Here is a 24,617-nt window from a genome sequence, read left to right on the forward strand (position 1 = left end):
AATGGAGGAGCAGGCACTGCTGTCTTTTCTCTGGTGACCAGTGACAGGACCTGAGGCAATGGTATGAAGCTGTGTCAGGGAAGGTTTAGATTGGATGTTAGAAAAGGGCTCTTCACCCAGAGGGTGGTTGGGCACTGGAACAGGCTTCCCACACCCCAGGGAAGTGGTCACAGCACCAAGCCTGCCAGAGTTCAAGGAGCATTTGCACAATGCTCTCAGGCACATGGTGTGGTGTGAGTAGCTTTGTCCCGTGCAGGTCCAGGAGCTGAACTTTGATGAACCTTGTGGGTCCCTTCCACCTCAGGATATTTGATGATTCTATGCTGTAGAATTGAATTGTTCTGCTGAAATTCTTGGCACTTTCTGATTAACATAATGTGAAATCATGTGTTGCAATACAGACTAGAAAATACAGACTAGAAGTACCTAGTCCTCCTGATAAAGTGATTTTATCTTTTATTTCTCTTGAGGTTTTGAACTACAGTTCCGATTGGGCCCAACTCTTCAAGGCAAGCCTGTGACTGTGTACACAAATTACCCAGCTTCTGGAGAAGTATTTGATCGCCACAAGTTCAGGACACTATCATGGCACAATCCCACAGGAAAAGAAGATGACTCTGACAAATTCTGCAAGCTGGACCTCCAAGTTTCTGGGTCATACCAGTACTATTTCAGTCTTGAGTAAGTGAAATTCTTATATTTATGGCCAAATGGAATCTATTTCCTTGGTCTACATTTTAACCTGAAGAAAAACTTTTTTTTTTTCATGTATTTTTCAAATTGCAATTATGAGGCCAATCAGAATCTGTTAATGAAAGCTCATAACCATGGTGGTTATTTAATGCTGTCTGATGCAGAGATATTCTGGAGAGTATACAGAACAAAGTTGATCTATTTTCTGTCAGTGTTGGAGGAGCAATCCATTTTTACAAGTTTTCAAATTCATCAGCATTCTGAGTATCTGAATGGTTAAGTTATACTTTCTTCATTGACATTGAAGGTTGTTTTCTACCCTTCTAGCACAGAGATTCTGTCATTTTTTTCACTTGTGTCCTCAGTGGGACAGCTGCAGAAGAGAATGCCAGTATCTGTAATAATTGTGGTCTGGTATTTTGAGTTTCTGGAAGATGAGTGGTTAAATTCTCCCAGGCTTAGAAGGGCATTTAGCTCAGATATCTTCCCAAGGATGGTGCTCCAAATGGAGATCTTTGTATAATAGATGGGCAGTTGTGCTCCTGTGTTTCTGTCCTTATGCCAAAAGGAGAAACCAGTACTCTGTCTCAGTAAGTAACAAAGATACTTCACTTTTGCAGAGATTTTAAAGCTCTCTATCTAAATTGTATTCTTCTAAGTCCAGTAGAGAGATGATGTCTAAGAGATGAACATTTCAGTGTTTCCTATTTTTTCAGGTGTCCTGCAGTCCTGTTCCCCATCTGCTCCCAACCACTGAACTGAGCTATTTTGTTTTTGAAATACCTGTGCTGCTCAGATTCTCTTTCTGAAACTGACTGGTACAATGGATGTTAACTATACCAATTGAAATTATGTTTTCCCAGAAATGAAAAAAGTGGTGGAGGTTACATAGTTGTGGATCCTGTTTTGCATGTTGGAGCTGATAATCATGTACTACCCTTGGACTGTGTTACGCTCCAGACATTCCTCGCCAAGTGTCTGGGACCCTTTCATGAATGGGAAGATAGGCTTAGAGTTGCAAAAGAAACAGGTAATGCCAATACACATGTTAAAGAATGTAAGTTTTTGCCTTATGGTCAAAACCCAGAGTTGTGCTAAAGAGCTTCAGTGTGAACAGGTTGTTTTTTGTAGACTAAATATTTTCCACTGCATTCAATTAAATTAGCAGATTAAGTCAGTGAAATGATTAAAATATTTGCAGAGGTGCAAAAATTCAGGGATTTACTAATCTGGGAAACTACTTTTGTTTTATTGTCTTGGTTTCAGATAGACTTGGAAGTTCGTAGAACTGACAGGGTGGTTTTTAAATCTTGTGTTATATATAATTTCAAGGGAAGGATTTGGATTAATTTAAACTGGTTATTCCAAACACTGGCTTTAAATACGCGTTATAACTGCAGCTTATTACGCTTCTTTCAGTTAACTTTGACTGAAACTTTTTTTCTCAGTAAATAAATTGCTTCTTATTACATAGGTTACAACATGATTCATTTTACGCCACTGCAGAAGCTTGGACAGTCTAGATCATGTTATTCACTGGCTGATCAGTTAGAAGTAAATCCTGAATTTTCAACCTCGAGTAAGAAGTGCACTTGGAGTGATATAGGAGCTCTTGTGGAGAAATTGAAAAATGAATGGAACATGCTGTGCATCACAGATGTAGTCTACAATCATACTGGTATGATTTTTGTGTGTTACTAATCAGATTGGTCCTAAAATTATATTTCATTACTTCTCTTAACTTCTCCCTCTTGTATCCATTTTTAGTAGCTGTTTTAAGCAATGTAGTTGTCATTTGCCTTTGAACCTCTCAAACCCAGAACAACACCTTACAATATGTCTCTGTAACAGGTGGAAAAGAACTTAGTATTGTTACTGAAAGGATGAATAGAGCCCTTCTTAGAGAGAACTGATGAGCTGTGTATGTGTCTGTATTTTTATAATATGCTTATTTTCAGCATCTGTGATGTGCAGTTCCCTCATATGTGAACAGTTTGCATTATGAATTATCTGGTGAACATAAACTGAATACAGTCTTGTTAAATAGGTGTTATGCTTGTAGCTGTTTAAATGTTTCTCCTCCTTTGTGTCTAACACGCAGATGGTAAACAGAAAAGGGGCAAGAGGCTAAGATTGAGCAATGGAGGAAATGTTACAGCTCAGTCAGGGGAAAGAAAAAAAAAGGGTAGCTTTGTGTTCGGGGCAGGATGTTCTAAGCATAGATGTGCTAATACATTGAAGGTGTAACTCCTCTTAATTGCTTGAGAGACAGTGAGTTCTTTTGTATGATCTGAAGAAATTTAAATTATAGTACTTGATCATTTGTAATTGTGCTAATTGGATAATTAGTTTACGTTGATTATGTTTATTGTGCAGTTTTCAGTTTTTTACTGCAGTTTTCTGCAGTAAGCCTAAAGATTGCAGTAATTAGCATTCTCATTGCAGAGAGTACAAGAAGTGGTTATGTATGTTGCCGTTAGTCTTCTGTGGCTTGAAAAAGACCTCTATTCACAGGTGTATGTGAATTTCAAGCTTTGTTTGCTTTAGTTCTTGTGTGTTGACTGCTGCCCAGCATTCCTATCCAATCAGTCTGCAGTGCAGTGTGGGCCTTGTTGTTTGCCCTATCTGTCCGTTGAAAAGTTACTAAGTATAGTTGTTGGCTATGTCTGAGGGAATTAGGCTGTCAAACGTCCTCCCAATTTTGGATAAAAAATTTCTTGTACTTGACCAATTAGAAGTCCAGTTTCTCTTACATGTGCCTGAGCTCCTGTTTTTACAGTGTATGTTTGCATGCTACCAAGGAGAATGTTTGGGGTTTATGGACAGAAATACCCAAGTATAATAACTTAGACAGCAGAATATATTTGAGAAGAAAAATGTCACATTATTTGGCTATGTTTGTAGAAGGACTTCTTCAGCTTACATTCAGGGTTAAAGATCTCCATTGGGATGGCTGACTAAACATTTGTACAGTGGTGAAAGGATGTTTAGAAGTGACTTGTGACAGGATAGAAATATTCAGATAACTGTGGTTCTGACTCATATCGTTAAACAAGGTATACCTGATGGCTGCTTTGCCTGCTTTTAAATTTTGAAATTTGAATTTTCCCTCCCCTCTTTGTTGTTTATAATCCAAACCTCTTGATCTACAGCTGTCTCTCAACTTCATTAAATGTCAAATTTAGCATTTTCAGAAGGATATGTTGATATTGCATATGCCCATGGAGGTTTTGGGGGGACTTTTGAAATAAGAAAATAGGGAAATAGGTTTTGAGGTTCTTTTTGTCTGGATCTTGATTAGATGGGATTCAAAACTTTTTTCTCTTAATTGAACAGTAATTTTCAGTAGTTAAATTAACTCATTTCTGCACATTAGGCTGACTTAATTGTAAAACATGCTTCATAGGCCCCCATTTGAATATACAAGACACAAAATGTATAGTCCATTATTTTAAGCAGATTATGGATGCTTGCACATCATAATTAATTCTGCAGCATGTCTGCATTAAAAGCTTAAGTTGTCTCACAGTAAATCATCTAATGCTGTTAGTTCTAACAGCTCATGACCCCTCAGGTTACAGTGGTTCTATCTGTTGGTAGTTGCTGCTTTCTAGTCGAGACCATTGCATAAAAATGGCATTGCTTCCCCCTCTGTTGCTGTTGTAATGTCAGACAGCTCACTTTCAGGATCAAGCATTAAGCTCAGGTCTTAGGTTTTTACACTGCAATGGAGACCAGACTGCTTGCACAGTAGAGAACAGTGGGAATCAGTTCTTGAGGTTAACATCTCTTTAGGCTCTAATGAAAAGCAGCATCTATGGCCTGACTTAAAAAGTGAAGTCATGCACTAATGTTAAATGTCAATGTGAGACAAGTGTGAGACAACCTTTGGCATGTTAGCAGGAGTGTTGTAGATAAACTTGCAAACCCTCTCTGGTAACTGGGTAGGTTCAAATAAGAAATGTGTTCACTGGCATTTACTTTTCACCAGGAGACAAGAAGAAAAGACTTGTTATTTTTTCTTTCTTGAGCTTTCAGTGCCTGTAATAAATCATATAAGGTAATGAAAATAAACTAAAATAAATTACGTAGTATTTCTTTCAGAAGCTGCTATTGTCTAGTTGCAATATAACACTTGAGTAAATCTTACTTTCAAGCACTTGACTAGTCACATCAACCACCACCTTTTTTCAGCTAACCCTTTAGATATAAATTATATATTGTCCTTTTGGAATTAATTGTATTTGCTCATGCAAGTCCTTTATAGTAAATCATAGCTCTTGATATATGCATAGAACAAGCTAGTTTTGTTTTTTGGAGAAAAAAATAGTTCAGTAGTAGTATATGTATAAAGAAGAACAGGAGGTATGTGTTCGACCTCAATCAGCCTTTAACAACCTAGGCTTAGTATTGCTTTATGTAACTTTAAAACATGGTGGGTTTAGTTGTAGATGGTATTTACATGAGGAAGATCTTAATTTCCACAAATGGTTTGACCCATACAAACATGGAATTTTGCCATGTGCATAACAGTCTTGAGATGCAATGTAAATGAGTGTTCAGAAGAGCTGTTTGTGCTATAGTCTGAGCGAGTACATTCTTTTCTTTCCCTTTGACATTTTTGTTTTAACTTCTTTGAACTAAGCAAACTTGGATTTTCGGTGTTAATGGTTCTAGCCACATTAATGACTCTTCATGTTTTCAATATAATAATTTGTTATATGTTGTTCCCATGAATGAAGTACTTTCTGCTTTTCTGAAAACCTGTTTTTTGTTCTCAGGGATTCTGTGGGTTTTTTCCTTTCTTTTTTTTTTTTTTTTAAATTTGATTTTACAAGTGCAGATATTCATTAAGAATATGATAGGAAAGAAAGGATATATGAAAATGATTTTCAATTAGAGTATTTAGGACAGTTTCTAAAATAGAAAGAAATCAACTTTTTTTTCTTCATTGTCATAGTTCTAAAATCAATTTTTTCTCTATTATATATGTATTTATTTACACTGCTGCCTGCACACTGTCTGTATTAAATACTATACCCGTTTTCTAGTGAAGACTCTTTATCTTGTCTGGGTTAATTCCTGATATTCGACATATCTCGTGGTGCTTGTTGAGGGTACAGGGGAAGCTTGGAGAATAGACACAGAGTGTAGTGTTTGGTCTGAATTAGTGTTCCCCATTTGCATGCACCACAGAGTGCACTCCTCTTTCTGTGTTAGACTCGGTGGCTTTGCTTCCCACCCCTCTGCTTCTTAAGTAAACAACAGTGTCAAAGCTAATCCATTCTTAAATGCCCATTTACCTATACTTTTCCTCAGTTATTTTTTGGGTAGTGTGTGTACACTCTTGCTCTGTGGCTGTGCATGGCATCCCACAGGGTGAAGAATATTAAAAAATAAACAACTTCTGTCGTCATAAATCTTGGGTCTGGATGTATGTCTGGCTTTCAACACACAAAGAACATCAGCATCTCATGTTCGTTATTTGATGTATTTCCTGCAACAGAAATGTGATTTTCTTTTTTTAGTGTTTTTAGAATTGGTGGTACTAATGCATATTTTCATGTCACTAAGACAAGGTGTCTCTGCAGTCTTTGCAACTGTATTTTTTGCAAAAAATAAATGTCTATCAGTAATACACACCTGCATAAGACATGATTTTCTATTGACATGGCAAACTTTAGTTGAAATGTCAATGAACTATACATGCCACAGGACCTCAGCTGCTCGGTGTTAAGATGTTTGCAAAAAATATTGAAGAATTCAGCTTATGTACTTAGGTTTTCATTGCCTTTTTTTTTTTTCCCCCCCTCTCTTTCTGCAATAAGCTACTAACAGTGAATGGCTCAGGATGCATCCAGAATGTGGCTATAACCTTGTAAATTCTCCTCACCTGAAGCCAGCTTGGGTCTTGGATCGAGCTCTGTGGCATTTGACCTGTATGGTGGCTGATGGAAAGTGTATTGCCAAAGGGGTCCCTCCCTTGATTGAAAGTGATCAGCACCTGACTGTAAGTGAATGAGAACTAAGTATAAGCTAAAAAACAGTATAAATAGCTGAATAAACCTTTTAATATTTTCTAAGGTTGTGGAAATGCACAAAAAATGGTGTATACTTTGCAGCTATATTAGTGAAATAAGCCTTTATTCCCCAGGTGTTTTTCTGAACAATTCATATGAGCCCTTAGCTTTAGTTATATTAATAAGCAACTTTATTAACTAACCTAATTTTTATTTTTACAGTGTTTGCGTAAAATAATTTCTGAAGATATATACCCAAAAATTAGACTATGGGAATTTTTTCAAGTGGATGTTAACAAAGCTGTGCAGCAATTTAGAACACTTCTAACTCAAGGTAGAGTATGTTACTGAAGCATGTGAAGTATATATTTATAGTTCAAGAAACATATAGGTGAACTTAACAGTAAGATGGAAAACAAAATAATGCTATTTTTTGCTTTGTGTGACATCTACCCTGCTGATTTAATCAAACCAGAATGCACTGAGGGGTAGGAGAGTCTTTCAAGATTCTGTCCCCCTTCAGTGCCTTTATCCACCTGTATCTTGCTTATGGTAGAATTACAAAAGTTGTGTGTCTTTTAAATGTAGTTCCTATTTTTATCTTGAGTATTCTTTTATATCTTGTTCTTAGGCAAAATGAGCACTAAATCTGATCCAAATCAACATCTTCAAATACTTCAGGACCCTGATTATAAGCGATTTGGCAGTACTGTGGATATGAATATAGCATTGGCAACATTCATACCACACAGGTATTGTATTACTGATTATAAGTTGAAATAACCAGTGAAGTTAAATTTGCAAGGCCAAGCAAATTGCATTATTTTCTGAGATGAGGAAAAATGTAATTTTTTATTTCATTTTAGTTTTGCATATTGCATGGTTTTTTTAATATTTTTTCTAATTGATTCCTTTTAGTTTTGCATATTGCATGGTTTTTTTAATATTTTTTCTAATTGTTCTCTGCTTTAAATGTCTTCCTGATAAGCAATGGACCAGCTGCAATAGAAGAATGTTGTACCTGGTTTCGCAAGAGGATTGAGGAACTAAATGCTGAGCAGTACAAACAGACTAGTCATCATCAAGAACAGGTGTTAAAATTACTGTGTTTTAATCCTGAATTTCTTTAACTTGCAAATAAATGCAGTCATTTCAATAATGCTTAATTTAATTACTTCTAGGCTGTCAATTGTCTCGTGGGGACTGTGGTTTATGAGCGAATGGCTTGTGATGGTCCTAAACTGGGTCTTATCAGCAGAAAACATCCTTTAGTTACCAGGTATATATATGTTTGTTTGTATGTTTGGAAACTATTAGAATCTATCTAGGGACAGTGAGTTCAAAGTTCATTAAAAGTATACATTTATATGTCCAAGTGTGTGGGTTTTTCCCATGGACAAATGCCACTTAAAGAACTGAGTGGGTTTTTTGAGCAACAGCAATGACTGTTTATTAAACAAATGTGGTCAGAGAGCACATCAAAGCCTTACATAGTGCAAATTGCTCTTGTAGGTGGAAGAGAGGTGGAACTAGGAAAGTTTACACCTTCCAAGTTTGATGTACTTGATGCTACTCATGTATCTAAAGAGCTTGGGGATTTAATCTTACATTACAAGCAAACATCAAGATAGTGGTAACATCTGTCCTTTCTCCTTCAAAACACACTACAAAATAGAAAACTGCCTATCATTTATGCAAGTTGCTTTTTTTTTTTCCATTAGTATTATGTACAAGCCAGTTCATAGCAGATTCTTTTATTTCAAAGACAATGAATTTCAGCTTGGATTACCATGTGTTTGATGTTTGTCTTTTTTTTTTTTTCTCTTTCAATTGCCTGTCTGTTTCATAGGTATTTTACGTATCCATTCAAAGAGATGACTGTGGCAGAAGAAGAAGCTATGATACATCAGCCAGATGTAGCTTGTTATTTCATGGCTCATAACGGCTGGGTTATGGGAGATGATCCTCTTAGGAACTTTGCAGAACCCGGTTTGTAAAAGAAATTTGAATTACCTTATAAACCTTTTGATATTCTAGCCAAAGCAAAAAGGATTTTATTTAATCTGTCTTTTTTACAGATGTATTCTGTGAAGCTGCAGAATAGCAGATACTAAGCTTATAGCACTTTAATTTCCCATTCAGCATACAGATCAACTGTAAGAACTGGAATTTGAGGTACAGTTTTACAAGATTTGAGAGGGAAATTACCAGCTTTCTGCCACTGAAATGGGGATGTCCTGCCTCCCCACTTTTGTCATTGTCTTTGTTGCTTACTTTGTACTTTGTTCCAACACCAGTGCTTGTTGGCATTTCCATGAGACAATGACAGTGTGGCAGAAAACTAATGCAATGAAAAGGTGAATAGTATTTTACTGCATTAGTGAGCAAAAACTGGATCCTTGAAAAGTCCACTGAGTGGCAGACAGGCAGTCAAGAGATGACCCATTTAATCCAAATTAAGTATGCAGATTACTTGTGAAGGTAAAATAGGGTATGAAATCACCGTGCACAAAAATACTGTATTCTGACTCTGTTGGGGACAGTGTTGATATCCAATAAAAGCAAAAAAAGCTTGTGTTCAGAGTAGTCATTTTCTCTGTAAACTGAATTAAACAAAGGTGAGTTTCATTCTAATTAAAAACAATTTTTTCTAAGAGTTTGCTGAGTCTGCTTTAGAAGCTAATCTGATGATACTCCAGAGTGATCCAGAGCTGGCAAACACCTAATTTCTACAAAGTAATCTACAGCCCTTTCACTGCATTTTATTTACTTTTACTCTCCTTCTCAACAATGCCCATAATACATGTTTCAAAAGTGTTTTTGTTCAATTGCCTTTCATCTTATTGCCATTTCTTCTATGCAGACTGTTGTTTGTTCCTTCAGTTGCTGGTGTTAGTTAGCATACTTAATTTCCATTGCTGAGGTTTCTTTCTTAATTGAACTACAGCTTTTTGAGTGCTTTATACTTGTGTTATGCCCTGTTTTATGCCACACATTATTTCAGCTGAGAATGCAGTGTAAAAAGATGGTACATAAGGGCACAAACAAAGGAACTGCAGTTCTGTAAATGGTCCTTTAAAAAATCATGGTGTACATCCAAAGAAAGACAGTTTTTCTGTCCGTGTGGCTATGCAGCTATTAGTGAAGAAAAAGGTAGGCTCCACTTAAGTGAATGTTTTTGGAAGTAGTGGTAATTTACAGTTCCTGCTTTTTACTTACTAGCTTTGGAAACATGCCTTATGTCATCACTGTCTGCTTGTAACAGGAGATAAAACTGTTAGTTGTGGCTGTGACAGTTTGTTTATGGTAACACAGTGAGAGACTTTTTTTACTTTGACCAGTATAAACAACCAGACTACTGATTTTGTTCATTTGTGTGCTGCCTTCTTATGAAGTACAGTTTTTATACTACTTTGAAGAGTTGGAAGGAATTTGATTTCTATCTGAAGAATTATTTCAGTATCACTGCAGAACCTGATGTTCCCTTGGAGTAGTCTGAAATTATACCTCAGTGTAGAGTATGTAGATTTTGGGTTGTTACGGTTATTAGTATTTTTACTCTTCATTTCAGTGTTGTTCTGCTCTTCAGCAGTAGAAAAATAAAATTCCACATTTTCATTTTGGGGCACACTCTATACTATAGATACACTAAAGTGAATTTATTTCTCTAACAGGTTCAAATGTTTACTTGAGAAGAGAGCTTATTTGCTGGGGAGACAGTGTGAAACTGCGTTATGGTAATAAACCTGAAGACTGCCCATACCTCTGGGAACACATGAAAAAATACACTGAAATCACTGCCAAATATTTCCATGGTGTTCGTCTTGATAACTGTCACTCAACACCTATTCATGTAGCTGAGGTACGCAAAATTAAGCATGTTTATTATAAAGCAGTTTCTGTCTGTGGAATAAGTCTTGCAGTGTTGCTGCAAAGTCTGCAGGATCTACATGGCAGAGTTGAGGTGTGAAGGAATCTTCCTCATAGCATGAAAGCAAGGTTTCTTGTCTGGTGATGTTTAGATATTGTTTCAGCCACTTTAAACAGTTAGTAGTAGCTAACTTTTCCCTCACTTAGCTATGAACTTAGTGCAGTGATTTCCTGTGTCCAGTATGTCTGTTTTAGCTGGGGTCATTGCCAAGACTTGATTGAAAGTCTGACTGATTTTTGGGTTTTGTTGCCATATACATTCTGCTATTGCTGAACTAAACAGGAAGTGGTTCACTTCCCAAAATGCAAAAGTTCTAAAGAATACCTGCAAAAATTTCAGTGTGGTTTATATATTGCTAAGGCTAGTGCTTATTGTTTCCCATGAAGCTGATGCCATCCAGAAATTGTATTTGCCTAGTAAATTAGCTTTAAATAGATTTTGAGTAGTGCAGCTTGTTAGTGCTTAGTCTTAGCTTTGTTACAGAGCTTACCTAAATCTATGAAGAGCCCTCTAAAACAAGTTGATTTGCCCACACAAAAGTTATGTGGCTCTTAAATGCAGCTGTTTGAAAACTTCGGCCATGCTTTCATTTAGTGTTACTATTTGTTGAATGGTAACTGCAAAGACTTAAACAGAAGTCTCACTCAGATTTCTTACTTCAACAGATACCGCTTTTATTCAACCTTGCTCTTGATTTTGAGCTAACATTTTGTTTAAAAACAAAGTTGTAATTAGCTTAGTCTACTGAGAATTTCCTGTTATTACTCAGTCCATAAGTACTACTTGTAAAATGTAAAGATGGTTTTCTGAAACTTACAGTACTAATATTTTTAATGTTCTGCATATGTGAACAACTCTTTTTTGTTTGGTTAATATTCATGTTATTGATTGTGTATACATGGGTGACAATGGATGTCTTGCATTAAAAATGTATTATGATCTATAGGAGATGCTAGCAACAGCCAGATCAGTCAGACCTAATCTTTATGTGATAGCTGAACTCTTCACGGGCAGTGAGTACATTGACAATGTTTTTGTCAACCGCCTGGGAATTACCAGCCTGATTAGAGGTACAATAAGCAGTTGAAAATTATGTAGGATTGTTGTGTATGGTTTGGAGTTTTAAATGTGAAACTAACATTGGTATGCTTTTTTTATTTTTCTTACATATTTGTGTTCTTTGCTTATGCAATTACCTTTTCTTCTTCATGTTCTATTTAACTTCTCCTCTATTGTATGCTAATTCTTGGTTTTGCTGTGTCCTCTTCCATGTAACAACTTGTTTTGTTCCTTAATTTTGGCTTTCTATTTCTGTTTGCTGCATGGCATTTTCCTATTGTCCAATCCCTGCCTAGCTTTGAAACTTGTCCTTTTTTGTATCTCCCTTTCCCCTTTCTGTGGCTTTTTTGGCTGTGCTTTTTGCAGTACATGCTGGACACAGCTAGAAAATTGCGAGCCGATTTGTATGTAGTGGCTGAACTGTTCACAGGAAATGAGGAGCTGGACAATATCTTTGTGAATAGGCTGGGCATTACCTCCTTAATAAGAGGTAGGCTTGCTGCGTGTGTGGTCTCTTTCCAACAAGAGATTATAGATGACATGATGTTTCCAAGAAAAAGGTTTCTACTGGATTATGCACTTTTAATTTCATGCTCCGTGTAATCAGAAGTAGAGGTTTTGTATTGTGAGGTTTTTTGATACTCAGCAAAAAATACAGTACTAGCTGTAAAATAAGAGAAGACCTCCTCTATTAGCTTACAGAAGATTAAATATTTCACTCTTACTCTAGCGCTAGAGAAAAAGTTGTAGCACAGTTCTGCTATGCAAGTGCTGCATCATGTCTGATTTTTGTTGAGTTTAAGCCTATGAGAAATAGTTTGATCTCTTCTTTTTTCTCTCCCTTTTTTTCCCCTTAGCTTTTCTCTTTCTTAACATATTGTAGCAAACGGAATTACTCCAACGTTGTGTATCCACATTGGAGAATATAGTTATATGTGGGTGTTTCGGTTTTGTTTTTTCAGTGATTGAACGCACCAAAATAACAGCTTTTCAATGCTGACTTAACATCTTTGTGTGTGCTGTGCCCTGTGGTAGTTATTCTTATGCAAACACTTACCTATTTTGTTCTTTAGAGGCAATGACTGCTTATAACAGCCATGAAGAGGGAAGGTTAGTTTATCGTTTTGGAGGTGAACCTGTCGGCTCTTTTGTTCAGCCACGTTTGAGGCCTTTGATGCCAGCTATTGCTCACGCACTGTTCATGGATATTACACATGATAATGAATGTCCAATTCAGGTGAGCACCTAAACCAAAACCCAAAGGTCAAAGTTTGCATTTAATGCTTGCTGAAGTGATATTTCTGAACCACCAAAGGGCTTGATACAATCTAGATTATTTTTTTTCCTGAATGATATTTAGGAAAAAATGTATTTCAGATTTCAAGTTTTCATGCAGGGAAGAAAATTTTCTAACAGCTCCCTCTGACATGCCAGACTTTGTCGAAATTTCAAGGGGAAAAGTGTATGAAGTTACTGAATAAGCTGTTTTCAGTCTTTCATTCCAGCTGCTATAAGTGGTTCTGTCTCTGCTTGTTAACCTGTTTTCCTAAGCTTATGTTTTACAGGAGAGAATGAGAGAGAGTGGTGGCATTGGAGGGCTTATTTTGACAGTTTTTCTTAAGTTGCTTTCCTTAGTGCATTTATAGTAATTTTCTGCAATAATTCTATTGTGGTTGAGGAAATGATGATCATGGGATTAGCAATTCATCTGTTACACTAAGTATATCTTCTGTATGCTGTGTTGGGAGGGATGAGTCATCTTTGTTTCACTATTTATTACCTGTATATTTTTTAACATAGCACCGGTCTGCGTATGATGCTCTTCCTAGTGCAATGATTGTTTCCATGGCATGCTGTGCTACAGGAAGCACCAAAGGCTATGATGAGCTGGTACCACACCAGGTACGTGTCCACAGTTCAACTTCTAAGTTCCTTTTTAAAATGTAAGCTTTGTTTTTCTCCTAGAACATGTATTTTAATGTTGCTTATGTGAAATTCCAAGGAGTTTGCTAGTCAAATTTCATACGTAATTTGAATTTATTACAGAGTTCAGAACTCAAGGTGTGGTAGGTTGTTTGGGTTTTTTTCTCAAAGTAGTTCATATTTACTAAAGTTTTAATTTCTTTACAGATCTCTGTAGTATCTGAAGAGAGGTTTTATTCAAAATGGAATCCAGCAGCACAGCTGACTTCTGGTGAAGTTAATTTCCAAACAGGAATTCTAGCAGGAAGGCTGGCCATAAACAGGCTGCATCAGGAGCTGGGGTCTAAAGGCTTTAATCAGGCAAGAAGCGAGGGTAACACTTTAATTTCGTCCTACATACATGTTCTGAATGAGCACATTTGGAGTGGTGTGTCTTTTCCAGGTGTATGTAGACCAAGTTGATGAAGATATAGTTGCAGTGACAAGACATTGCCCTAACACACACCAGTCTGTTGTGGCTGTAAGTCGAACTGCCTTCAGGGATCCTAAAACATGCTTCTACAGTAAAGAAGTACCTGAAATGTGTATCCCAGGTAAGCAGATTTCTTTTCAAGAGATGGCAGGTGTACAAAATATCCAGGTTATTCTAATTCCAGGCTTTTTAACTTCAAGCACAGGAAGTCAGTATGAAAATTTTCAGTATACAGCACTCCTTTTATGTACTAACATGTATGCACCAAAAGTGGTTAAAGACACAGTGAGAAACTTGCCTTGCATAGGGTTTTCAGAAGCATTCATGTTGAGTATGCTTCCTGCTGCAAGCTGCTCATGAGGCTGTGCTTTAGTTTATGGTCTTGTTTGTGAATTACTAATAGTTAACAGCAGGAGTTAATCTTACAGAGTTGGGGAGGATTACTATTTAATAAGTGTGTTATACTGGGGAAAAAGGCTAAAAATCTTACCATATTTATTGATGTCACTGCTGTTCAGCTTTCTTAATATGTTTTGTAGTTTTAAAATATGTCTTTATAAGAAACAGCTCTGTACTTCATAAGTTAATAGAAAGATAATACATATGTAGTACACAGATAATACTAGTTAAATGTGCAGTGTATTTCCTGTACTTTATAGTAGCAGCCTGTCATGACTTCTACACATTACCTGGACATATTTCTGAAGAGAAGCTCTCCAAACTGCCTTTTTAAGTATACTCAGTTCTTTGAGTGCATGTGTGTGCCTGTTTTCCAAGTCAGTCACGTTGTGTTAAGACAGTTAGACTTTAAAGATAAACTGTCTGTAGCTGCAGTGTGGAAAGCAAATCTAACAGTGTCTCCTAAAAGGTAATAAGGACACTAAGAAAGCTGCTGACCAGTAAAGACAGGTTGTAAGTCACTAATGATTGACTGATATTATGGTTAATTTATTATCAAATAATAAAAGTTGCCATTTTAAATACAATACAACCAAGGAGCGTGCAGTGAATGGTTTGTAGGCTATTTAAAACACTTGCCCATATGTATCTGTTCTTTTGTTGTGTGACAGAGACTTGTATCTTGAATATTCAGGTTTTGAGTTTAAAGTTTTGATTCATGTTTTCAAAAGAATCACTTTTCATTTAAACTCTGTTAAGAGCTACAATGTGATTTAACTTTATTTCAGGAAAAATAGAAGAAGTAGTATTTGAGGCCAGAACTATTGAGAGAAGTGCTAGTCCTTACAAAAGAGATCTTCGTTTTATAAATGGTTTGCCTAATTTCACAATGGAACTCAGAGAGCATATCCAGGTAATTAACCTCCTTCACCCATGTTCTGATTTTTTTAATTTGTGTTATTTTATATTGGAAAAAAGACACTGAAATTCAGTTGCAAATTTGGGTTTTTTTCGAAGGTAAAAGACAGTAAAATCATAAAGCAAGCTGGAACTGCCATAAAAGGACCAAATGAATTTGTTCAAGAAATAGAATTTGAAAGACTAACACCAGGAAGTGTTATAGTATTCAGGTATGTTATTATAATGGTCAAGTGGCTGTGTTAGTTAAAATAGAGTGATAGAAGAACTATGCTCAGGTCTCCTAAGTGCTCTGTTTCTACTAGTTATGCATTTGTATTTACAGAGTTAGTCTTGACCCAAAGGCACAAGAGGCTGTTGGAATACTGCGCAATCATTTGGTCCAGTTCAGCCCTCACTTCAAATCTGGAAGTATTCCTGACGATCACTCAGCACCTATATTAAAAACACTGTTTTCTTCGTGAGTATTCAAGTTTCTGAAGTAGGACCAAGAGAGCTACAGTGGGAGCAAAGAATGTTATATAGACTTAAAGTGAGGGATTGTTGGGGTGTTTTTGTTGTTGGTACAGATGCATTTGGATGGTCAGAGTACAGTCAAAACTCTGAGATACTGTTATGTATAATATATGTTTATATATGTATAATACTAAGCAGGATTAATACTGAAAAACCTGTGTAATTGCAGCCTAAAGTACACTTTTTAACATGGATTCATGCTGCTCAATGTTAGGATGTGATTGTTTGGGATTTGTACTTAGTGCTGTGTTTCTAAATAAATGCTGGAACATCTGAGAAGAACAAACTCAGAACATCTGAAAAATCAGACTTTCAATTTTCAAGATTAAGTATTGACGGGGTATGCTGAAACATCTGAGAAGAACAAACTCAGAAAATCTCAAAAATCAGACTCTTAATTTTCAAGATTAAGTATTGACGGGGTTGTATATATTTCTGTATTTTAATGTGAGTTGGAAATTAGAATTGTCTGAAATCCTTCCACTGTTTCCCTCCTAATGTTCTTTTGGGTTTTTTCTTTTTTTTTTCTCCATTGTTTTTCCAGTATTGCATCCAAACTAACTTTGGCTGACCTGAATCAAGTGCTGTATAGATGTGAGGCAGAAGAACAGGAAGATGGTGGAGGATGTTATGATATACCAAACTGGTCACCACTGAAGTATGCAGGCCTCCAAGGTAATATTTTCAGCATTTGGGTTTTTTTTGTCAAGTAAAAAATAATAAATTAGGGCTACTTAATCTAGATCATGCATAATACTGTTGTATTGCCACTGCCATTGTTCAGATAAAAAATATTTTGTTCTCTTCTTGACCATGCTACTTATCAGTGTTGTACCCAGGAAATCACATACTATAACAAAACACCTCCCTCAGTACTCTGAAACTTATCTTTGCAGCTCAATATATGATCTAACACCAATGCCTTTGCTTTTAAAGTAGAAAGAGAACACATGTACCTCTAGAGAAAAGTTGCATTAACTAAACCCTAGGCATTATTAGATTACTTAGGAGTGTCTCTCATTTATCAAATATGTAAATTCCATCATGCTAGTTATTCCACATAATTTTCATAATGTCCTAGGATATATGCTGAGGAAACTATAATTGATTTGTAGCCTAACTCACGCAGATCAAGAGAAGAAATACAGTTAAATCCAGTTAGTGTCTGTTGCTGTGTACCTTTTCCTTCTGAATTGTAATTGCTATTTGTGCTAATGGTTCTGGCTTTTAATATGGAGTTGGGTTTGTATCTTCAGGGTTAATGTCAGTGATGGCAGACATCAGACCAAAGAACGATTTGGGTCATCCATTTTGTGACAATTTAAGATCTGGAGACTGGATGATTGATTATGTCAGTAATCGTCTGATTTCACGTGCAGGAGCCTGTGCAGAAGTGAGTAAAAATACCTATTTGACTTTGGGGTTTTAAACTACCAGTTTGTTTCACTTTCATTTACTGGTATATTTTTAAACTCAGACTGTCTATGACATTTCTTGTCTAGACAATTTCTTCTAGGAGGTTAGACCATGAAGTTTTTCTTCCCTCTCCTCAATCCGATTTAAGAATAGACTGCAAAAGGGAAGTGAAAAATACATAGGGCATGCAGGGCTTGTTAGGTCTTGTATAGAGGCTTGCAGGGGCCCCTCCCTGTTTATTACTTTCCCTTGAATAAAAATGAAGTTATCTGTTTCCTTAAGAAAGTACTTTCAAAGGAGTGCCTAAATAGTACTGAGGCATACATGAGTACAATACAGCTATAGTAAGTTTGCACAGTCAAGCACTAACATAGCAATTACTGAGATTCAAGGTACCTGTGTAGCTGCATTACAGTGCAATGTTTTGCTTTGTCATATTTTATTTTCCTGCATCTATGATACAGCTATAGTAAGTTTGCACAGTCAAGCACTAACATAGCAATTACTGAGATTCAAGGTACCTGTGTAGCTGCATTACAGTGCAATGTTTTGCTTTGTCATATTTTATTTTCCTGCATGGATATTGCTTTATTCATTTCACAAGATGAAGACCTGATTTTGGTAACTTAAATACAACAATAAAGGCTCTAGCATTCTTATTTCATTTTGTTCCTGAAGTCAAATGTAGTGATGCAAAGCGAAAGAATAAATAAAAGAGTCTAATGATGTCCTGGAGTGAGTGCTAAATTTGTTCTGAGAGGCAGAGCTTTTCTAGAAAGCAAGTTAGTCTAATATTTGCCAGATTTACTGCTCTTCAAAGCCTATTCAATACTTTTTGGTGTAGTTTTTTGAGTTCTTAATTTGTAATGTCTCAGTCTGTTTGGCAGACTGAAGTCATATGAAACAAATCTTTAGGGACTTTCTAGTAGGTTGTCATGATCTTATTTAGCAGTACTAGAAGGAAAGAGAAATACTTTCCAGATGTCAGATGTTTTGCAGTGACAAGGATGGTGAAGCTCCAGAAGTCCTGAGTCATGGTTCCAAATGAGCACTAGTGGCTGTACATGATTAAGCCTTCTGACTTTTTTTATTCCTGGTCTCAAGTTTCATCTCTTCACTCCTGTTTTTTTAAACAATGAGAAACCTCCTTCCCACACTTGGGATACAGTAATGTCTTTTGAGTTGTGGCTTTCCTTTGCTGCTCAGTTTTAATAAAAACTTTGTGGTAGTTCTTGTTTTTCCTCAAGACCAGCAGAATATAGTCTCTTTCTATAGTTCATGTTTGTGGCCCATTTACATGTGATAGTATAGGTGCAATGCAAATTTTTTCCAACTACTTTTCTTAGAGTTCATCTCTTTTAGCTGAAATTTTGGAGCAGGAGAGTGCAGCATAACTTGGGTGTGATACATGTACAAAGACGATGACAAATACTGTAACTCTATGGATCCTGAAGGCACTGGGTTTTGAACACAGATGTTAACAAGTTCTAATTACATTGTATTTTGACAGGTTGGTAAATGGCTGAAGGCTATGTTCGTCTACCTGAAAAGAATTCCACGTTACCTCATCCCATGTTACTTTGATGCCATATTAGTGGGTGCATACACCACACTTCTGGATGTGGCATGGCATCAGATGTCTAGGTATGCTTGGCATATCAGAGCTGTAAAGGTACCTGTATATCTGCAGCTTTTATCTGCTGGAGAATGTAACTTGAACACTTTCATATTCTTCAATATAAAAGGGTAAAATTGATAGTGAATTATCAAATCCATCTTCTAACAATGATGGCTTGAAAGATTGAGAGTTCAGATGTCTATCCAGAGTTTGAATTTGTAACTGCTGTTGGCATTGTGCAGTAGGAGGGAGGAGGAAACCTTAAGCAGCATTTCTTTGCCAGGCTTTGGAAGCTTTTTTTGCTATAATTTTAGTACCACCACAATGATTCCTTAAAGTTCAGGGAAGTAAGAAAATACCAGATTGTATCTGATGCTGATGCTTTGTTCAGCATTTCTTCTCTAGTGCAGCTAAACATTCTTCATTATCTGAGCATTTTGCTTACTTTTTGAAATAGTTCTTTTAATCTTCGGTGCCTGCATCTTTGTGTCTTGCAAAGGGAAGGGAAAATTGATTTAAAGGAGGCTTTACTCTGGTTATGAACATGCTGAACAAGTCGGTGCTGTTCTGTAAAAATACAGATGCTGAAATGGGAATAGAAATTGGTACAGCTGTGGTATCACAGAGCTTAGTATATTTCATGAAAAATGCCTGGAGATGAACTAGTCAGGAATGCAGGTTGTGTTATGTTAGGCAGTGTGTTAATAGTTTTTGATTTGCAGTTTTTGTATATATGAGAATGTATGTAAAAATATGGTGATTTTTAAAAATACTGACTAGGTTTGACAAACTTCTATTCATAGTAAAATATTATATTTTTGAAGTCTTAGGCCTGTGTACAGGCATCAAGTAAAATTTTTAATATATTAATGCCAGTGGGGCTGTTTATGACAAATACTTCTAGAAAAAAAGTGTTAAAAAAAGGCAGGCTTTTTATAAGTCTAATATTGGGCATCTATTTTGAGGAAATGAGTGATTTGCAAGTTAAATCTTAGGTAAAAAATAAGTTAATGCAAAATACTAGTATTAATTCATTGTTAGTTTTTTGTGTTTATTATGCATTGCACTTACGAGAATTAAAATAACTTTACATTCAACAATATCAGTCTACAAAACATACCCCTTTTCATTAACAAAAGGTTATGTTGAATTACAGCTTCGTGCAGAATGGATCAACATTTGTTAAACACCTTTCCTTGGGTTCAGTCCAGATGTGTGGGATAGGAAAATACACTTGTCTGCCAGATCTATCGCCTTCCTTACATGATGTTCCCCATAGGGTGAATGAGATTACAAATGCAAAAGAACAGTCTTGTGTTTCCTTGGCAGCTGGTAAGTGAGAGAACGTTTACAAAAAAAAAGTCTTGAGAATAGTTAAACTGTTTTTAGTAGCTGCATTAAAATTTTGTATATCATGTTTGGGATCCGTGTATCAGCAACCATGTATAAAACATAGGTAGCAATTTCAGTTTTCCTTTGTGTTTAAGATAAAGATTTGCCTGTATTAGAAGTATGGGAGGTTTGTCTCACAGTGCTGCTTGGGGACAACCATTTTGTTACTGCTCATGGGGTTTGGGAAGAGGATCTTATAAACACTTTTTTAGATACATTTTTAGCTATATTCATTGTTGTCATCTACAGAGATCCACAAGTATGTTGTTTTTCTTTCCAGAAGATTTACTTGAGATAAATATAATTAGCTTAATGGATTTTAGTTTATCTTTTATTAACATGAATTTAAGAACTGAATTGTAATGGAGGAACAAGAGTGAATTTATTGCTTGCAAGTTCTCAGAGAAAAAGAATGACCCATTAGCAAAAGAGAACTCCTGATCTGAAACTGTCTCCGAAAAGAAAGGCATAAAAGCAGTCAGCAAGTAGTGTTTATACCTCCAAATGTTCTGCCAGCGTCTGGCAATCTTCCTATGGGCACTTTCCTATGTCAAAAGTATTGTCTTCTGTGGCTTAGAATGAATTTATTTTGGTTCTGAGTTGGCCCATTCCTTTACTGAACCCATGGAAACTTTTAACATCCACAGATGCAGTGGCATCGCTCTCAGTAGGGTGTTTTTCTACTTCTTTTTGCCATCTGTCCTTCTCTCATATGGTTTTATTACTCTTAGTTTCTGAGTTTTTAGTAACATTCCATTTGCCTGCTTTAGTGTTACCTAGAAGCACAGAGGCACAATGTTTCCCTTCAGCTGGTCATAGAGATTAATTATACTGAAGGGCAGACCCTTTTTGAAGTATTCCCTTCACATATTCACTGGTAGTTGTGCCTGAAATTTTTAACTCTTACATGGATTGCCATTCTCAAGTGCTGCTGCCATATACTATAAAACTGCAGAGGTGTGGGGGTCATATTTGAACATTAGAAAATACTTTGGAAAAGTGAGTGATGGAAGCATGCACAAGAGACTGCTGATTTGGACCTTTACCATATGGACTTTGGTTTGGTAGATAATGAAAGTTAATAAGTGGAAGAAAATACAAGTATGGACCTTACTGTTGTAATTATTATACCTTATCAACTGGAATCGTTCTTAAAGCTGTATGTTATAATGTCTGCAGTAAAATGTAGTTCTAGAAGCTGCTGGAAAAGAAACAGGATGTCTTTTACAGTGGTTGAGAACAGACTTACCCCCTTTATGCTACTGAGATGGCTCAGCTCTCATACATAAACCCTTGCCAGCAGTGTTATAATGTTGTTGTAGTTCTGACTTTGTTACTTTTCTTTCTGCCACTTTTAATCAAGGGGTGGCACTTGATTGTTACCAAGAGATTTAAGAAAAAATTGAATGCTACTGATACGAGAAATGCTGTTGTGTGTGATCTTGAAGTTCTAGAAGATAGTGTGCTAGAATAAGGTTTATTTCATTCTATCAAGAACTTGGTCTAGAAGATCATTTATATATCTTAATATAGGAAAAAAATTATAAATTAGAAGATATTTTCTACTTCTGGTTATTTTATACGTACATATGTGCTTGGAGATTTCTCCCATGAGAAGATATTTTCTATTTCTGGTTATTTTATACATACATATGTGCTTGGAGATTTCTCCCATATCAATGAACTAGGTGAACAATTACATTTCTTTTTAGGTTTACCTCACTTTATAAACAATGACATTTCTTTTTAGGTTTACCTCACTTTTCGTCTGGAATTTTTCGCTCTTGGGGAAGGGACACTTTTATTGCACTAAGAGGTCTAATGTTAGTTACCGGACGCTATCTAGAAGCAAGGTAAGACTGACTTAGCCTTAGTTCTTATTGGCTTTGTAGGTAGTTAGGAAAAAGCAATGCCCTCAAAACCTGAGATGGCACACAAGCTGTTAGAAACAGTTGATGTGCAGTATAAAACTTTAATGGCACTAGATGTATTTGGGAGTTCTCTAAGTGGCATTAAAAATACTACTTAAGTGGTTCTGTTTTGCTTTCTTGGCACTGATACAAAGCAGATGTTCTCTATTTATGACTTAGTTTTAGCTCCTGTAATGCTACTGTTTGTCCAACAGTTATTGTTTCACGTGTACTTGCATCATTGCTGCTGAGCAATAATTTCAGAATTACTTATGTAAGAATTTGATGTAGCAAGGGCGTGACTGCACCTCTATCATGAATTTTTGTAACTGCTACTAGTTAATACTAGAAATCAGCTAATTGTGGATTCTTAGTTTGGTATCTGTAAATGTTTACCCTGGCAAATGAGCCATAAATCAGCTAAATGGATTTGTTATTTTGATTAATTTTAAGTAAAACTTGACACATGGTAGAAACATAACATTTAGTTGTTTAAAATTAGCATTTATTTATGCTGTTTTACATTTGGTCAACTATTAGCTTTCTCATGGAGTATGATCTGCAGTCTACTAGTATGTTTATTTTGCCTTTTTAAAGCTAATTGGAATCCGTGTTTTCTGCAAGGTATGCGCAACGGTTCTCAGATGAAACTTCTCATAACCTCAGTTGCTGTCACCTCTCTGTATTTTAATAGGAAATTCCCATCTACTCCTGCCCTCCGTCCCCATTCCACCCCACCTATCAGAATGGATACCAGGGTAATCATAAACAATGTCAATAAAAACATTCCCTGTGACCTCAGTGGGATTTGGATTTAGGCTCTATATCACTACTTATAAAAAAAACAAACTCACCTTTTCTGCATGAATAGATGATATATGTTTTGTACAAACTGATTTAAATTTATTCGTGTTGAAGAATTTGTAGGGAATAGATGACTTTTTATCGTAAAATAAGTTCATGCTAAATGAAGTAATTTGTAGCTTTCAACAGCAAACTTTTGGCATCTGTCTTTAAAATTCTGTTTGTTGTCTTGCTATTAAGGTAACCCTGTATGCTTTGTACTTATTACTTGATCCAATAACGACCTTGAAAGCAACTTAGCCAAGACTGTGGTTTTCTTTTGTTCTAGGAACATCATTTTAGCATTTGGTGGGACTTTAAGACATGGTCTCATTCCCAATCTGCTTGGAGGGGGGACACATGCCAGATACAACTGTCGTGATGCTGTATGGTGGTGGCTTCAGTGTATCCAGGACTACTGTAAAATTGTTCCAAATGGAATAGACATTCTCAGGTGTCCTGTTTCTAGGATGTACCCCAGAGATGACTCTTCTCCTCAGCCTGCAGGAGCTGTGGTAAATATCACTTCTAATTTAAGTATTTAGCACAACTATTATTTTTTAATGAAAGTTGTAATTTTTTCTAGCTACAAGATCCTGTTGCTATCTGTTGTGTATGATGAAATTTGATTATAGCACAAGAATTCCATATTTTGGGCACTTCTCACTACATCCGCATCACTTGATTAAAGAAGTGCAGGTGGCTGGGGAAGGAGGAAAAAAAAGCTTCTAATTTATTTTTTTTTTTTGCTTTTTGGCTTGAAGAAATGTTGATATGAAAAGATTTATACAATGTTTTGCTATTTCCAAGGAAGCTACTTGAAAATGTTTGATGTTTTTCTTTAGAAATAGCATAAACTAGAGGCTTAAGAATTGGGCTATTTGCACTTTAGATAGAGCCTTTCTGCTTGTTTTTCATTCTGCCTTTCACATATCTTCTAAACATGCAATAAATCCAGGATCAGCCACTTTATGAAGTGATACAGGAAGCAATGCAGCGACACATGGAAGGTATAAATTTCCGAGAAAGGAATGCTGGTCCGAAGATTGATCAGAACATGAGAGATGAAGGTAACATACATAGAACACTCAACACTTAATATTTTAAAGGTGCCTAATTTATTATTATTAGGAACTGTTTATATATTGTGGTAAAAGTTACCTTTAAAATTTCACTCAAAGTACAGTTGTCTTCAAAAACCAACCTCAGATCTCTTATTCAGAGGTTTTTTTGTTTATTTAGGACCTTTGGGTTGGGGGGGCAGTTGGGGCTTTGTTTTGTCTAACAACAGGTTTCACACCTGATATTCTTGCTTGGCAGGTTTTACTGTAACTGCAGGTGTTGACCAGGAAACTGGCTTTGTCTTTGGAGGGAACCGCTTCAATTGTGGCACTTGGATGGATAAAATGGGAGAGAGTGAAAAAGCTCGCAACAAAGGAATTCCAGCTACTCCACGGTGCGATATCCAGGCTTTGGGGAGGGGATTTTTAATTATTTTTTTAACTGT

General features: G+C 36.2%; 1 protein-coding gene across 1 annotated transcript in view; it reads left to right on the plus strand.

Moving 5' to 3' along the window:
• Positions 1-470: 470 nt before the first annotated feature.
• The window catches only part of AGL (amylo-alpha-1, 6-glucosidase, 4-alpha-glucanotransferase), a gene marked incomplete at its 5' end in the record, with an annotated part of 29,686 nt that continues 5,539 nt past the window's right edge, over positions 471-24,617 (plus strand). The window contains 26 exons of the mRNA XM_009077174.1: positions 471-681; positions 1,557-1,723; positions 2,168-2,371; positions 6,522-6,703; positions 6,936-7,047; positions 7,345-7,465; positions 7,702-7,804; positions 7,895-7,992; positions 8,563-8,702; positions 10,388-10,575; positions 12,070-12,193; positions 12,777-12,940; positions 13,504-13,605; positions 13,834-13,986; positions 14,069-14,219; positions 15,286-15,410; positions 15,515-15,627; positions 15,741-15,875; positions 16,476-16,606; positions 17,188-17,324; positions 18,858-18,991; positions 20,122-20,297; positions 22,108-22,210; positions 23,400-23,625; positions 24,069-24,180; positions 24,431-24,566. Coding sequence (XP_009075422.1) covers positions 471-681; positions 1,557-1,723; positions 2,168-2,371; positions 6,522-6,703; positions 6,936-7,047; positions 7,345-7,465; positions 7,702-7,804; positions 7,895-7,992; positions 8,563-8,702; positions 10,388-10,575; positions 12,070-12,193; positions 12,777-12,940; positions 13,504-13,605; positions 13,834-13,986; positions 14,069-14,219; positions 15,286-15,410; positions 15,515-15,627; positions 15,741-15,875; positions 16,476-16,606; positions 17,188-17,324; positions 18,858-18,991; positions 20,122-20,297; positions 22,108-22,210; positions 23,400-23,625; positions 24,069-24,180; positions 24,431-24,566 — 3,748 coding nt within the window. The remainder of the gene's footprint in view (positions 682-1,556; positions 1,724-2,167; positions 2,372-6,521; positions 6,704-6,935; positions 7,048-7,344; positions 7,466-7,701; positions 7,805-7,894; positions 7,993-8,562; positions 8,703-10,387; positions 10,576-12,069; positions 12,194-12,776; positions 12,941-13,503; positions 13,606-13,833; positions 13,987-14,068; positions 14,220-15,285; positions 15,411-15,514; positions 15,628-15,740; positions 15,876-16,475; positions 16,607-17,187; positions 17,325-18,857; positions 18,992-20,121; positions 20,298-22,107; positions 22,211-23,399; positions 23,626-24,068; positions 24,181-24,430; positions 24,567-24,617) is intronic.

The sequence above is a fragment of the Acanthisitta chloris genome, unplaced genomic scaffold, assembly GCF_000695815.1.
Source record: "Acanthisitta chloris isolate BGI_N310 unplaced genomic scaffold, ASM69581v1 scaffold17880, whole genome shotgun sequence".
Taxonomy (NCBI): Eukaryota; Metazoa; Chordata; class Aves; order Passeriformes; family Acanthisittidae; genus Acanthisitta; species Acanthisitta chloris.